Source organism: Coloeus monedula, assembly GCF_965178545.1.
Source record: "Coloeus monedula genome assembly, chromosome: 1".
Lineage (NCBI taxonomy): Eukaryota > Metazoa > Chordata > Aves > Passeriformes > Corvidae > Coloeus > Coloeus monedula.
The window spans coordinates 132,619,221-132,637,141 of NC_138781.1; the positions used below are offsets into that span (position 1 = coordinate 132,619,221).

At 36.2% G+C, this 17,921-nt stretch overlaps 1 protein-coding gene across 1 annotated transcript in view; it reads right to left on the bottom strand.

Annotated features, from left to right (window-relative positions):
• Positions 1–17,921, bottom strand: part of CNGB3 (cyclic nucleotide gated channel subunit beta 3) — a gene marked incomplete at both ends in the record, with an annotated part of 59,338 nt that overhangs the window by 25,658 nt on the left and 15,759 nt on the right. Inside the window, 4 exons of the mRNA XM_082286709.1 lie at positions 1,955–2,005; positions 3,802–4,010; positions 4,568–4,753; positions 6,244–6,398. Of these exons, the coding sequence (XP_082142835.1) occupies positions 1,955–2,005; positions 3,802–4,010; positions 4,568–4,753; positions 6,244–6,398 (601 nt within the window). The remainder of the gene's footprint in view (positions 1–1,954; positions 2,006–3,801; positions 4,011–4,567; positions 4,754–6,243; positions 6,399–17,921) is intronic.

Sequence of the window (17,921 nt, forward strand, 5' to 3'; positions counted from 1 at the left end):
AGAGGTCAATTTAAACTTCATAGTATTCATAATGTATTTATTTGCTGTCAAAAATCTGCTTAGACTGAATCATGACTGCAATAATATTTGAAGAGTCAGCATGCTAAACATGTAGCTTCCTAAGTATTGGCAGGCAAGATTATCTCTTTGAAAACACCAACAGCTTGGCTCTGCCCTGCTTTTGAGTCCCCTGTGCCTGAGATTTTAATCTGTTTCATGTGGATTATTGACAGTATCTCATATACTTGATTATTAATACATCCTGTTTTTCAGTTGTAGTTCTGACCAGACTAAAATGTTTGGCATGTGGCTGGTGAGTGCAGGTGGGGAGGCCACTACATAAGCACTTCTTAAAAGTCCTTCAGCTTTTAAAAGAAGGCTGCCTAAAGCAATTTGAGAGAGCACAATGAATTAGATTTCTTGCTTGCAACCTGCAGAAGGCATGTGTTCCAAACAACAGATTCATCATAGGATGATAAATTAGGCTGGGCTTTTTGTTTGGTTGGTTGGTTGGTTTGAGATTTTTCTAAATAGATTTTGTCTTCCATCATATTTGGATGCTGCTTCTTCCCATACCTCTAAGGTTTTCAATGTCTCCCTGCAGTCCATCAGCTATGTGATTACTCTTCTTATCTTCATGCTTTGTTCTTTCCAAAGACAGAGAAGAAAAGCTGTGGCAAATTTATCTTTTTCTTTCTAAAGATCCTGGGATACCTTGCTTTGTTGCTGTTATTGCTTGGGAAGAAGAGAGGGATGTCAAACTCTGGGCTTCATCTCACTGTAATCAGAAATGCCTTTGCTCTGAGGGGTGTAAATCATGTTGGCAGCAACCAGCCTGCAGCATTGACCTTTTATTCCATGCAAGTAAGAAACAGTTAATACCTGAAGAGTGTGCAAAGCAAACCAAAAAATTGATTGAGGAGAAACAGCCTCTTACGGTCTCTCTCTCTCCCTCTCTCAGACATGTCTAAGAGGAGGCAAAATTTAGTCGAAAGTGCATTAATATCAGTAACTGTTAATTAGTACTTAATCATATGACAAATTCCGACATTATATCCATATCTTGCGTGTGGTGAGAACACTCAAATCTCATTAGTTTCTCCAGAAATCAAGAGCCCTAAACATACAGCAAGTGTGAGCTTGAAATAAAACCATACAAATCCACTTAGGTGTCTTGCTTTAAGTTTGACTCTGTCAAACTCATTTGACTGTATATCCTGCACTTTTGGATAGCTTAATCTTAAGTAGTTAAGTAATGATACCACAGTCACTGAGAAAAATTTAACTGTGAACAAGGCAGGTGCAAAAGTAGAGAAGAGGAGGAGGCGATAACTGAGATGTGTGTTTGGTGTCACAGAGCTGTATGTGCATCAGGAATTCAATAAACTACCTACCTTCTGTTGGCAAAAAACCCCCAACATTTAGGAGCAGCATGAACAATTTTCCTAGATCAAATGCATCCTTGTTTTTACAAAGTGCCATGAGCATCAAAATTCTTAGTTTGAATTTTTGACTGCTCCTGTGAGTGATGAGCTGTTCAGTGAGGTACAATGTAGGCACAAGTACAATGAGGTACTTCATAAGAATCTATGGAATAGAGTTATCATGTCTCTTCAAGAGTTTTAATTTTGTTTAATGAATCTCTGGCAAATGGTGCTATTGTCTTTAGTGTGTGCTGGGATGACCTCACAAAAACTAATCAAATTCTATTTTATTAATTTATTATAATTCCAAAATAATATTTAGAATTGCATTTATAAACATTCTGTCTTCCAGTTAAACACTGTTTATGAAGATGGCAGTCTTCAGCTGGTGAGCACTGATATGCCAACGAGCCCATGCTTTCTGGTGATATTCTTAAACCAACAGTGATTTTCAGTGAATGAAAAAAAAATCCTGTGAAATCCTAGAGCCAGAACTTCACATTGATATCAGTAACACAGGGTCTACTTACCCGAAACTTCACAGTGCTGTGGTAGAATTTCTTCGTTTCCACTTTGTCTGACTACAGTGACAATGAAAGGAGAAAAAGTCACAGTCAGGAACAGAATGTCAAGGATGACCCTCTGCTACTCAACAATAGTAGGGGTGATGACAGTTAAGTTAATGATGGTCTAAAAGTATGAATGGAGAAACATCTGTAGATATTTCTGAGAAGTAGTACTTTTATTAGTCTAGCTTACATCAGATCAGATTTTATTATAACTGCTTGAAAAAATGAGGGCTGGGATTTGTCTGATTTTTTCCCATCTGGATGTTGGTCTAGAAAAGTACATTACATTTTTTCCTCAAAACTTCCCTCCTGAGACATCTGTACCACTTCGTGCTCAAGCCAACCCCCTTCAATTTCACAGCAAAAAAAAGCTTTTATCTGCAGTGATTCCAAGAAAAATGAAAAGAATGTTTTTAATGATGCTGTACAAAATTAGCTCTTTGAATGCTAGCATTAACATGCTAGCATTACTAGCATTATAATAATCAACACTGCATTCATTACCAATGATTAGCTTTTTATTTTTAAATTGTTCTTCACGGGAACTGATGCTAATATAATAAGAAAGGGTAATCACAAGTATATAAAGAAATTTATCTATTATACTTCTGTATTTATATCAGGGAAACTTCAAAAATAGATTTAAGATCTTAATCATATGTCCATGCCAACTTTCACTATTATCAGTTTAAACACTGAACTAAATGCAGGAGATCAGGCAGCAGATGATTTCTGTGCACTAAAATCTGTGAATTGTAGAGACAGTTTCAAGGGAAATACAAGCTGAGCTTCGTATGTTAGAGTTTTAACTTTGTTGATAAAAACTGAGTTTTGTGGGATTTAGGCAAGATCCAGTTACTGAATGTCTTGGTGTGGAAAAACTCATTCCACTGCTCTGCATTTAATACCTATTGAAATGATATTTTCACAATTTTGTCTGTAAAGGTGTCAGTAATATTGTGTATGTACAATGTATAAAATTTTTTGTAAAAGCACTGAACTAAAGCTAGTTCCAAATTAGATTTGAGGATATATAATTTTGAATTTTCTGTCTGTTAGGCACAGTAATGTCATGCTGAAGTTATCAAAACTTTTTTTTTTCTGAATTAAGTTCCTTTTTTCTGTAAGAAGTCAAAGAATCAAAAGCAGAGAAGACTTTAAAGAAATGTTAATGCTCTAGATACCCTTTGGTAGGGTAAGGGCAAGCTTTCAGGTAGCTGATTAAAATTTTATTTTGCATTTTTTCTATAAAAAGATAACACAAAAATAGTAGCAAGAATCAAAATTGAACATATATATTTTCCCAAAACAAATGATCTCAAATGAATTATTTTCAAAATATCCTAAAATTACAGGGATTTGCTCTGATTTTGGAAAAAAATAAAACCACCATCTCACAATGCCCTGTCTTCAACTATGATTCTGGCACAAGGCAAATAGAAAGGTGAAATTTCATACAAGCATACCAACAGATGCATACATGCATGAATACATGTGATATAATCACTGATTCCAGGGAGGAGTCTGTTTAGAGCTATATGCCTGTTTCAGCTGCTCTCATCTGTTACTTTCAAATCTGTTTTTCTCAATTTTTAAGGATTTAGGTAATGGATATGTTTCTTCCTGCACAGGATAATGGAACATCAGCGTAGAATGGAAGGTCAGTGAAGAAGAATATATGTATCCTTTGATAAACAAAAAAGTTACATCGATTTGACATAGCGATAAAAAAGAAGTGTCAGATTAGATGAATTTCTATACTCTAACACACAACTACTGCCCATGGAAGTCCCACTTCCAATACTTACTATTATATCTCCCCCTCTGATAAACCGCACTCGGGGCTGGAAAATTATTAAGTCGCACAGGTAGCAGATGTCACACATTACATCAATGACAAACCAGTATATTGTGTTACTGGGAGTTTGATATGGGAACACGTAGCGCAGGGGAATGAACCAGCAATTCCAGTTATAGGCGATTGTCACAAGCATGAGCCATGCCACATAACGGCGATCTGAAAGGAAAAACACTGGGTGTAGAGGGAGGCATGAACTTGGGGTCGATTGTCATTCTTCTAGACACATTCATTCTGCTGCAGTCTCTAGGAATGCTTCTACCCAGAGCAACCTACCATTCTCCCTTTTGCAACTGGACATGCTGCTAAGGTGATACAGCTTGGAAATAGGAGTCACACAAGGACTGTGCAAAAATGAGAGCAAATAGAATTCAGTGCATCTGAAGAAACTTATACGATCATTTTTCATGCTGCTCGTGTATATTATATTTGACAAAATAATTATTTGTCTCTAATGAATGGTACAAATTCCAGGTCAAGAAACAGAACACTTGGGTTCTGATTCTGGTCAGTTTACATAGCATCTTTGTGCATACCATCTTTACAACTGGTGTCACTTTTCCCTGTTTGTAATAAATATTGTTTAGGACAGGACCTCTGTGTCCCTGGGAGCTGCAAACTGGAATGTGTATCTTATGGTGGCTCACAGGTGCCGTGTAAAACCAGGCCACTTCAATATGACTTAACCCCAGCCTATTAAACAGCTTTTAATTTACCTGTGTATGAGTCAATTGTATCTGGTAGCTTCATATACTCCATGTATTTTTTCAGTGGAGGTTTCTTGAATTTACAGCACAGCATATCACAGTAATGATCCTCCTCTGGCTTTGTTTCTGCCTCCTCTTTCTTTTCTTCTTTTTTTTCATCTTTTTTTTCTTCTTTTGGTGGAGGCTTCTTTGGTGCTAGACACATAGATTACCAAAAACAAATTTTAATAATGGCTAAATTAATACACCCTGTTTTAACATGAGCAAAAGCTTCATTATGTTAAAATATCTACAAACCCTGGGCAGTGACTAAAGTTACAATTCATTATATTAAATACATAGAAAAACACTTGAAGAACAAAATCACCACTGGTATAAATATGTGCATCTGCTATCATGAACAGGGCACTTATGTTACACATCTCTATAGTACAATCAGGGCACTTATGTTACACATCTCTATAGTACACATCTCTAGTACAATCTCTATATTGCTGAATTTCCCTGGACAGTGCCTGTAAGTTATGCCTTTTATAAGGTTGACAAGAAAACTGCTAATTTATAATTCAGCATTCATTAATGCAACTGAGCATTTCTCCTTACGTGACTGTTGCAAAGAATGAATGCAGTGAGGATGGAGATAAGAAAAGACACCTGTGCCATGGGCTGACCTCTCCCCTCCCCTGATACCTGATATGTGAGATGCAGCAGGTGAAACTAGTGGGAAGCCTATGGTTTTGTACATTTCTAGGCTTATAAAAGTCTTGTAGCACTCCTTCAAACCCCGTTCTTCTGTCTTTGAGCTGGATACTGTTGTTTGCACATGTGTCCTATTAATTCTGGTGGCTTTACCTCTGATTAGGATACACAGTCTTAGTAGTAAACAGGCAAACTGAATCTATAATAAGTTAGGAAATAAAGGTCATAAGTTCTACAAAGAGAACAAAAGTGGTAGATGAGCAAAGAAATAATTTTTTAAAAGAAATTTGCTTATCAGTTGGAATAGTTTATTATTCTTCAGGCACCATTTTTTACAGCTTTTTAAAAAAACACATAAGTGATGAACGGCTTTTAGAAAGTGCCAGAGCATAAAATCACCACACTCAATTCTTTGTGGAAAGGGAAAGTCAAACTTTCCCCTGAAGAGGAAAAGCACTGATTTTTGTTTTATGTTTCATATTTTGTCAAAAGTCAATGATTAATTAATGTCAGATGAGTCTGCTCTATTTAAAGCATGGACTTAAAGTCCTCAGTGTGTCCAGATTTCTGTCAAAGCTAAAATTTTATTTACTTTATTTACGCAGCAGGTCTCATATCAAAGTGACTAACATCCACTCATAAGATATATATGTTTCTTCATATGTTTCCAATTCATCTCCATGAATAAATATATCTGGAGGTTATTTCAAAATACAGAAAACTTCTTGACACAGATGATTCTAGATACTGCCTCTGGTTTTTCCCCAAATTCTTCAGTGATGTCATTCAAAGGGACATTGTACCTAAGGACTCTTGCTTACTGTAGAGAAATAGGGATAAATTGACTTCAGTGGGCACATGGTGATCCTTTCCAGTGGATAAACATTCTATACTTACAAAATAATTATCACAGTATTTTCTGTTGCCACAAAATTATTTTCAGTTTTAAGCTGAACAAATGCACAACTATTTCTGGAGTCACTTACAAGCTGTAGGACTTCCTTCAGGTGAAGATATCACTGGGTCATTCAGCTTTTCCTTATAGGCATCTGCCCTTTCACGCAATCTTTTGACAATCACTTGAAGTTGGGCATCAGCCAACTCATTTGTTTGTAAACCTGGACGTTTTGGGTTCTGTATGCTAATTAAAACAAAAGAGAAAAAAAGGTTAATGTACTGGAAATGAATGGAAGGAAACAGTGGTAATTCTATTTCTGAGCTGAAGTCACACATTAAGATTGGATCTTTGCTGAGCACAGTGCATATTCATATCACTTAATTCATGCTAATTGGAAACCTAAGTTACCTCCTCTTACCTTCTGCTCATGCCAGCAGCAGTCTGTGTGTTATTTCGAGCAGAGAAGGTCAGGGTACCCTGTTTAGCCTACTGCACTAATGGCTTCCCACCACTGCTTTTCACCAAGTTCTACTGTGGCTGTGTAAGACCTAGAGCTTGCCTGATGTATTCACAAAGTTACAAGGCATTCTCTTCACATCTGTGTATAAAAATGTGCTCGTTGTTATACGGTAGTCTCCTAATGATGACAGGAAATGCAGATAGGGAGGAGAGACTTATGCTTACTTTATAACTTCTAATGTTGGGAAAACTGATTTCATCTATGTTTTTTATGGTTTGTTATGGCTAACATGAGGTAAAAAAAAATGCATCTGTTTTCAGTGGAAAAAAACCACTGGTCTTCTTGCTGAGGTTTCCTTTTTTTCTGCTAAGAGTTTGCTCATGGTCATAGTAACACTAAGCTGATATTCCAGCACTCACAGCCTCTCTTCAAATCTGAGGACTATTGATTTTCAAACACCTGAAAACTCATACTCTGCACTGAAACTAATGCTTTCATTAGGTTTTATGCATGCTGGACAGTCAAATAGAAAATCTTGGTGAAAGCGATTCTTGATCAGCTCTTCTGTGCTTATTCTTACTTGAAATTTCATCCTCGATTACTTGCTACTGTCTGATTATGCAGACTGGGGTTGTTTTTGAGTGCCACTCAGCTGTCAGCTGGGGCACACATTTGGACTTCCTCTATGTAGAGACCAGAACATGGGATTATTTTCTATATCCTCGACTCAACACTTCTCAGCTGATGTGACACACCGATGTCAGAGATGGCTGGAAATAGCTGTGACGGCCACAGGGTAGCTCAAGGGCTCCTCCTGGACTGGTCAAAATTGCCACCCCTGTACTGAAATCCTGAAAGTTATACCTGATATAGGGGCTACAGCAGGGAATTGTTCTTTCTTATCAGTTTTTCAGCTCTGTCCCAAGTACCACAAGGATGTGGCTACAGCAAGAGCAGCAGCAGACCAAGAGTGACATATGCTTGAAATGTCTGGATTCTTGAGAAAATCTTTCCAAATGTGAGTAGAGGGGAAAGTGGTATGACAGTAGGGAAGAAATGAAAACCGCTGCAAAATGATCTTGGAATAAACACCATGTCTCCTCAAGACCTAAACCTACTTTGAAATTTCTAACAGAAGGAGCTGTAACTAAAAAAAGTGTGTCAGTGTGGGATGTGTGTAGCTTTTTGAGAAGCAGTTTTCTGGAGACCCAACACAAATCACAGTGCCCAAGGAAGTATAACTTAAGCATGTGAAAATCCTTCAGCAATAAAACCATTGGATAAAGTGGAGATATGCTGTTAGAAGCAGTAGAAGAAGCAAAAGCTTGGAATTATACACTTGTCATTCCTCTAATTTAAGTCTTGTATACTGTCTAATTCTTAAAACTCCCCAGACAGGAGATTAATTAAAACAGTTCTGATACATTTTGTAATCTCATCACAGTTCCTTTTGTGTCACATTGCCCCTTTGCCCAGGCTATCTGCAATGTAATGACATCCTTTCTTGTTTTGAGCTAACATCTCACAATTAGTTTTTGCAAAGAATTTAAAGTAACTCTTAATCTTTGCTGTTGCTGTATTTGGTCAGGTGGTTAGCTATCTTATAGTTAGATACCACTTACCATAAGTGTCATGCCAAAGGCCCCTTCTATCTTCTTTCTAGGAATAAGCTACAAATTGCTTGAGATTTTCCTCTTATTTCACAGACTTTCCAACAAAAGTTAAAGTCTCCTCTACCATGAATTTGGTGCAATGTAGCACACAGGAACCATGTTTCCATTTGGCACTGATTAGAATCTGTGTGACTTAAAGTTATTTGCCCCACAGTTGATGAGAAATTGATTTTCCTTGGCCTACTGCTCATTTGGCTTGCATTACCTCCTACTCCATTATTTTCTTGTAATGAAATGCTTACTTTAAATTTTGTTTGGTTAATACGGATGGAAGAGGCTGCATGTTGAACACCGCTAATTTGAGGATGTTTATTTTATATGTACTTTGTGTGGAGGTGCACTTTAAATTGCCTGGGCTAATGAAGCCCATTTAAACTTCACAAAATCGCTTTTAATTAAACTTGACTCCTCTTGCATGATGTGGTGCTATGCTACGATTTGGTTCTAAGCTGTTATTCTTCAAGATTTTTTTCTTTAAACCATTTATTTTTGACCTTTGTGCGGTATGTTACAACAGGCCTAGGTCTATATTTCTTACTCTCCATGTAGTCCTTTACAGAATGGAAATGTTGATTCCCTGCACAAGTAGTAATTTCATGTGGCCTAGGAAATGAAAATCTGGACTGCAATTCATGTGCTATGCACACAGTCTCGTTACTACCTCAAACATATTTTGTTTAACGATAACAATATATGTAACATGAGAGGTATAATAATAATATAGTTTTCTGATATTTTTGATTTGTGGATTTTATTTTTGTAACTTGTAGATTTAAACTTGTTTGTTTAGTGATAAAATTGCAATGCCTTTATTCTCCCCAAGCCACAAGAGAAGATTTAGACACCTATAGAATATTTAAAGAATATCACCTTGAAATAGGCTATGGAAATACTGTGTTGAGTGTACTAATGTATGCAACAGCTGTCAAGTACTGTGGCTTGAAAGTTTTCTGCGTTAAGAGTTCAAACAAACAGTGATAAAAAATACAATAGTTGTTTCAGAAGGTTTGCCCTTTTCTAAGTTGCAATTTAGGGTTTAATTCCTTCCTGTTTCTGGCCATAAACACCAGGTGACCCCTGAGAAAATGTATTTCATAAATGTATGCTGCCTGGAAAATATCCATAACACTTTTTGCTGATTTCAGTTATAACCCTCTTTTTTTTGCAGCACTTAAGATAACTTTCTGCTAATTACATGGAAATAGAGTTCTTGATCTTGCAATAGAGCTTTGAATGCTTTTATTGAGCTCTGACACTGTGATTTAGGATTGCATTTACAATCTGTGTCCTGAAAAAAATAATTTGTCTTTTCTGAATAAATTATGAGGAATCTCTAATTCAGATAAACAAATTTCAGAAGGATATGATAATACGCAAAACATGATGGTATAGATGAGAAAGATTTCGATGAGACAGAAGAATGTCATTCCAGGCATCATGAAATGTACTGTTCAAAAACACATCCTCAGTTTTTGCTGACACTCCCAGTGTGAGTAATGCCATAGAAGCCCTGAGATCCAAGCCTAAGATCACTCATCCTAAATTACTAGGAAAACTAGTAATAGAAGAAACCCAACATGTTAGTCACTTGCTTGGTACAGCAACAGAGGTATTCCAAAAAGCTAACTTTCACTATTTTTATTATGCTGTCTTTATTGTCCAAAGAAGGCTTCTCTGAGGAGAGGTTCAGAATGACTGAAGTAGGTTTCTGCTCTGAATTACCTGTGAAGAGAGACTATTCTCCTTTACCTGCACAGGATGCTGATGGTGTTTTAGGAGTGAGCTTTAATATTCTCTTTCATGATTTTGGTACAAAATGTAGCAGTGTACTAATGATGTTTAATAAGACATTGGATTTGGAAGATTAAAAAGTAGGAATGATTCCTATGCAGGAAAATTTGAATTATTTAATCCAAGTAATAGAAATGAGGGCAAATCTAATGCCCCATACTGCAGACATATACTTAGAATCAATTTGTAAGAATTTATGCTGTAAATGCTGGGATCATCAGTTGCAGGTGACAAAAGGATAAATATCCAAGTGTTTAGTCAAGGGGAAGATGCCTATGAGCCATACATAATCTGGCTATGAAAAACACCGGTGCGAATGTAACTGTAGGTGCATATGACATACTGCCAGGGAAATAAGGATCAGTATTGGGATAAAAGCCCATGAGAGAGTTATTCTGACCAGCTATACTCAAAAGGTGAATTCCCATAGGGGATTCTAGAAAGTCTCTTAGAATGGCCAAGGCTACTGGGAACATGACTTTGAAAAGCACAACAAAGCAGATTGAGACATAATAAGATCATTGTCTATCAGTTCAAATTTTGATGGAGAACCATGGGAAAAGAGGCATTTGATCTGAAAAAAATTATTGTGAGAAGAATAGATGTGAATAGAAGCGCAGTGAATTCGCATGAGTTAAACGTCTGAAGAAAGTTTTCAAGCCTTTAATGACCAGAATTCTAGGCAGCCTTTTACTATGAGGGAGGAGAGGTTGAAACAAGTGTGACAGACTTCAAGATTATATTAGCTAAGATTGTGAAGACTGTTGTAGGCTGTGATTCCCAACAAAGCAAAAGAATGTATGTATCATGACAGGAAATCCTTTTCAGCAAACAAACTTGAAATATATAAAGGTTTGGGAAGTGGGTAAGTGACTTAACCTGTATATTTACCACCTACTTAGTCTACTTCTTCCAAAAATCTTAAGAGCTCAAGTGTTAATAAAGTAAATTTCTAAGTTAAATATATTATCTTAAGGTCTTGGAACAAGCTGTTCACACATTAGATTCCATGAAATTTCAAAAAGCTCTTAATTAAATTTTAATTTTCCTTAACAGTCTTCAAACTAGTGTCTTCCTCTGACCCATCATCTTTTCCTGTAATCACCAAATCATCAAATTTGGCAGAGAACTTCAAGATCATCTAGTCCAACAGTCAATCCAGCACCATCATAATTATTCCTAAACCTAGTGCCACATTCAGATGCGTGCCTGAGCAATTTATTCCAATGCCTGACCACTCTTTCAGTGACAATTTTTTTCTGATATCTAGTCTGAACCACCCTTGGCAAGGGAAAGTGTCTAATAAAAACCCATCTTTACTGATACAGAAGATTGTCTTTTTGCTGCATTTTTGAAATACTGGCATTATATTAACTTTTCTTTGCAATAAAACAGAACAAAACACATTTTTATTTTCATTTTATTTTAGGATTGTTCTTGATAACACAATTTTATTTTAAACTGATTTTCCTTTCCCTTACTATATATTTTATTACCTTTTTCATTAATTTAAACATAGTGATATCATAATACTTGGGTTGGTTTTAGTTTTAGGTATATATAAGCAAGAATGGGCCATAAGCATTTATGAGCTCTATGCAGACAACATATAAATAAATCTTTCCATTGGAATTCATGACTTTCCCTTAGTTCAGAACCTTTGTGCAGAAATCTGGCTTGTTTGGGCCCTAAATAAGTGTTCTTGAAATAAAATGCAGAGATCATCCATTTCCCAGATCTCTCGTTGTATTCATAAAGCAAAACAGATATGGAAGCAACAGTTTTCAAGGAAGGCACTATCTCTCAGACTTATCTACTCATATTGAACTCAGAACAAACTTCTTGATGCAATGCAGACTGAAATCTAATAATCTAGGCTGCTTTTTAGCTCAATTTTTTTTCACAGCAACTACTTTGACAATCCTCCTAGTTATTCAATCACAACAATCTGTGAATCCTCTAATCTTCTTTACAGTACTCTCTAAGGAGAAGTCTGTCTCAATGCTGAACACATGGAACTCTCACTGAGGTACCAGATTAAAATGTGAATAAGATTTTATTTTAATTAAAAATTCTGCAGTAGGAACTATAAAAGTAGTAGAAAGAAAGAAGTATGAATGTTGAAAGTATCAATTAGCTATGAAAAAATCACCTTTCCTTAAGGTAACTGGTGATATAAAATTTTTTAATTGCACTAGCTATTTACTATAATGTGTAAATAAGGACAGCATAATTTCTAATACTAATTGCTTTAGAACAAAGGTATAGTCTAAGGAAGTAATCCTCATTTATTTCCTTATCTGGTGCTGTTGTGTCATTGGGGCTTTCTTATCTGTAAGTAATTAAATCTGTCTGGAGCATCTGCCGCTTACCAGGAATATAAAAAGATATTTCTTATAATGTACACATAATGTCTGTTACATTCAAACACATTTAAATGCAAACTCATAACATATGAGCCTATAATTTATGGCCATGTAAAAAATAATTTAATCAGAGTAGGATCTGGTGCTGTACAGAATTCATGAGCACAGCACAAACCCTTCTTCCTATTTTCTATCTTTCAGTTTTTCTTAATATGCAGGGAATTATAAGTTAAAATGAAAATGCCATAAAATTTCCCATTATGAATGTTTTAAAAGGTTGGAAAAAAGTTTCAAATTTTAAGAACTTAATTTCCAATAGATGCTTTCATTTCTCATCTGTTTTCATAGACTCCCTAAAATAATCATACAACCATAAGGCTGTAGAGAAGTTTGAGACATCCTGTCCCCACAGTTCAAAGCAGGATGAGGTATACCTGACAGATTCTTATCTAGCCTTTTCTTAAATATGTCTAGCCATGGCTATTCCATAATCTTCCTAAAGAATTTATTTATGTGTTTCATTTTGCAATTTTTTTTTTCAATGTAAATCTATTTTGGTACAATTTGTCCTATACACTTTGAACATGGGGTAAAATGTATTGTCCCTTCCCTTTCATCTCAGTTGTTGGCCATTTGAACATTTTAATTTTCTCACTTTTTTTTTCAGGTTTTTTTTCAAACAAAAAAAGATTTGGTACAAGGGTAATAATTGTACCAAATAATTACCAATAATTATAGTTAATTCTATAATTTTCAGTGTGTGTTCCCAAATAAGAATTGTTTTGCTGATATTAGCTTCAGGAAGCTATATTTAAACTAGCAAAATTAGAAATGAAAGAGAAAAAATAATGGCATAGTTTCAGCTTGTGTGGCAACTAAAGTTGCTCCAGTACAGGGAACCCCGACAGACTTTTACTGTACACTGAGCTTCATGCCATGGCCATTGTTGCCTAGGCTAATTATATAAAATTGTCTTGGTGTTACAAATCTACCTTCATTAGGGTAAACTGTTATACAGCAACCTGTGTAGGAACTCACTACATGTACCTTTCCCAGGATCACAAAGAAACATGGAGACAAAGAACCTATTCCTCTGAGATGACTTCCATTTACAGCTATTTAAGACCACCCTTTCCCCTTCTGCAAGACCCTGACACATTCCTTTCCAAATGCAGCAACAAAGTAGGCATGTTCCCTGCAGACACTGGCCATCACATTTCTTCTCCTGAATATAATTTACCCAGGGCACTGAACAAAACTGGGCTGCCAGATGTGTTTGACTTCTCGTATCTCCACCTGTCACTGTTTCCTCTGTTCCTCTCTGGGGCTGTAGAACATGGGATGTTTTCATCCTAAATTGCTAAGATTTGGAAAATGAGTAAATAACTGGAGACAGGGTGTTTTAATAAAATATGTTGGACAAGGTTAAACATAGGCATGAATATTTACACTTGTCATGGAGTAATAATAAGTTTACTTTTACTAAATGATAATAAGCATTATGTCTTAGATTTATATGTCTTTTAGATTTATCAAGAAAGGCCTTGATATATTTGCAAGTGTTTGGTACAAATGTGATTTAAATACAAATGCAATTTAAATATAAATGTTTTATATTACATATAGTAGTGTACCTGTCACAATGCTCATTGCTCTGCTTTTTTCCCCCAAAAATTACTCAACATATAATAGCAGAGATAACATTTTGAATAAATTATCATTTCTTCCTTAACAAAAATTTCTTCTTAGTCTGGAAAATATTAGGTAAATGGAGGATTTACACAAAATGCACAGAAATTGCTTCTAATTAAAGAAATCAATCAGTGGCAAAGTATGACAAACCATACTCTTACTTTTTTACATATTCAAAAAACCCAATTTCTTCCATTGATACAGTTAGCAATGAATATATGTGAATATTATGAGCACATGATTTGAAATAACGCAAGGGGAAAAAAAGCAGCATTTCAGTTTGTATAATGACATTCCCATCCTTTCCTTGCTTCATTTAATCTTCAATGAAAAGCTTCTGAATCCACTACTTTTTAATTTCAGGCTACCAACTTGATTGCCTGGCAGAGTGAGTGACATTAAATAGCAAGGGTAACTGCATCCTGCAGATCGGATAGAATTTAAAGGCTCTAGGAAAACACATCTCAGCAAAGATTACAGCAAGTTTAATCCATTTTGGTACAGGCAGCACACCACCACCTTTCTATTTAATTTGCGGGTTCTCAATGTAGTGATTTCAGAAACTCAAGTCTGAGAACTAGAAGTGACAAGTTCTGAAAAAAAAGGCTAAGTAGAGGGAATATAAGTGCTAAGAAAAGTATTTTTATTTTTTAACACATTAATGTCTTTTCAGTCAGGCTTAAAAAACATACTGGATGCATTCTATCTGTTTACAATTTCAAGTACTCTAGTGATAGCTGGAAACAACTAAGGAAATGTATTAGCCTCTCCATAAAATGTAATTGTGTTTAATCTGGGATTTTTCATAAGGCCCAGCACTGGCCTTGTTTCACTTCATCTTAATTTGGTTGGAGTTTATTGCCATGAGTGTCATCCCCAGTGTTCCTACAGTAATCAAGGATTTCTAGACACTCTGCAGAGGGTTGATACTGGGTCTGTCTCACTAATGTGCTGAGATTTTGTTATTGTGATAGGACATGGTTCCTCTAAGTTGCATCTACTTGGTGAATTGATGTGTTGTAACTAGTGGATGGCAAGCAGTAATAAGCACAGTAATCTTCTTGGTCGAGGTTGCTGAGGTAAATGAAGTGCATTACTCACTAAGAAGATGCTACCAGCAGGAGTTCTCTTTATTAACCTGGCTATGCACCACATAGCAAATTGCCTCTTAATCTTTGTTTTGTTTTCTTTTCTTGCTATTAGCCAAATTAAAGAGGAAAAAAAATCTTCTTTGTAGAAGGACTGGTAGAGTCTATTAAGTAATAGGATGTGGATATGAGAAAGGCAAACCACAAGCATGAAATTCAGTTTACCTGAACCACCCATACTCATGGAAGTTTGCAGTACTGGAGCTCCCTTTTTTTGGAAAATGTTGAAAGTTGTGTTTCTGCGTTTGAAAAAGCAGAATCAGATGAGTACACTTTCTGGGTGGGAATGCTGGGGTTTTTTGTATAAATTTAATATTTTATTAAAATTTCTTTAGTGCATTTTATATTAACATATTTTGTTTGTAATAGCTAGATTCTGAAGGTGGCATATCAGATGCAATTTTTTGTTCCTCTCTAAACATAACTGAGCATATATAAGATTTTGAGATAAAATCTAAAAGCATAGGAAGTCCCAGTTACCTACTGCATTTCTTCTTCCTTTACGTGGTCTTGAATATTTAGCCTCCAAATATGGATTATTATTTTATGCAGTATTTTGCGCAGTGGGGTTCATGATCTTTGTCTGGGGTTTCAGTGTACTGCCTTAGTATAAATAGTACATTGTAATCTCTTTGGTAATCTGGGAAGATGAAATGCTTTTACCAATTCGACAGGGCTTAAAGGCTTTTAAGACACAGAGGAGAGGTCATAGAAGCTCTTTGCGTCCCTCCATTTTCTGTGATCTTTGCTCTCAGATGCTTTGTTTACCTTCTTCCATACTCTACTTTTTCCAGGACTTGCTGCAACTTTTTTGTTTTGTACCTTGAAGCTTTGTGCTAGTTTCTTGTTAATAAGACTCCCCTGTCTTCTATTAGAGTGCAAATGAGGTGCTGAGCATTCTTCTGCTCCCTCATTTCTTGCTGTGAGGAGACAGTGTCGTCTCAGCCCACCCTTCCAGAGATTATTATTGCTCAGCAAATAGCTATTAATGAAAATTACCTGTTTTTCTGTTACATTATCAAATAAACATAGAGGAGAGAAAAAAAAATATTGGAAGACAGAGCCAGTCTGTGTGCAATTCTATCCAAGCCATTAGGAAGCAGACATTAAATTTTTCAGTCACTAGGCTGTAATTCAGCACTTGGCACATCATCCATTCTTCTGGGTTTCTTCTTTCAGACATACTGTTCAGATGGCTGAGACCAGTGCTGTGTGTCTCTACTCTTTATTAACATCCATCACTGTGTACTGCAGTATTTTAGAAAATGAGGGAGGGAAAGACCTTTTTTTTCCCCCTCCCCCCCATTTCTATATTTATTTATTTATTTATTTTCGTTTTTAAATTTTTTTGCAGACAAACAACATCTATGGGAATTTTTAGGAGCAAATGCAGTCTTTTTCAGTGTTGTCATTCACTTAGCAAGCAAAAAAAATATTTGCTCTTTTAGAGGAAATTAAAAAAATGTGCTGTTCCAAACAGGAAAACTGCCTGTTTCCCTCTTCCTTATTCTATGTGTCTGAGCCTGCACAGGTGCATTTTAAAAAATTAAATGTCCTAGTAACAGCAGATAAGGTGAAAACTTTTCTATTAACATTTCCATGAAAGTTTATGTGCTCTGGATGTATATGATTTGCGAAAAAATATATACCCACAAACTTTATTTCATTATGTATATTATTCAGAGTCAATGGGCATGCTGATGACTTTTTGCACATCAAATAAATTTTGGTTAAAGTTTGACTCTTGACAGACAATTAGTATAAGAAAATAGTCTATATAAATTAATTGCCCTGGGACTTCCAGCAGGACTTCCACCCACGCTCTATTGCCCATGGGTCTTTGTTGTCCACTTCAGGTCAGGCCTTGGTCACTGCCTGAGTGATGTCTAGGTGTGTCTACCTCCAGTTCTCTCTGGTCCTGCCTCCTACACAGACTTTGGACCTGTTTTGTAGCCTTGTCTCCCACCTTGTCTCTGACCCTGTCTTTTTTGCTCCTGACTGGACTCCCTGGATGGACTCTAAACCTGGTCCACTTTGCCTTTTGCTAGGATCTTGCTCTGCTTGCTATGTTCAGACCCTGTGAGGCTGAACCTTGCTGGTTAAGGGCACTGCTTGTGCTAAGGTTATCCTTGGCTCCCATCCCCTCTTCTCTCAGTGGGCCCTTGCTGCAACCTGAAATATTTTTGGGCAGAGTCAAAAATTCCAGTTAAGGAAATTATACCTTTATTTTGCCAATCTTGATTTCCATAACAATATCATAGAATCACAGAATTGTTCCATTTCCAAGAGAACTTTAAAGACCTTTAGTCCATCCCATCTGCTTTGGGCAGGGACACTGTCCACTAGATCAAGTCGCTCAGAGCCATGTCCAACCTGGCCTTGAACACTTCCACAAATGGGACTTCCACAACTTCTCTGACAAACCAGTGTCTCACCATTCTCATCACAAAAAATTTCATCCTCATATCTAGTCTAAATCTGCCCCCTTTAAAATCATTACCCCTTGTAGTATTGCAAGAACAATCACAATTCTCTTAGCCTTTCCTCATAGGAGAGGTGCTCCACCTTTCTGATTATTTTTATGGCTCTCTCTAGAGCAAGTCAATGTCTTTTTTGTACTGAGGACTCCCGAGCTG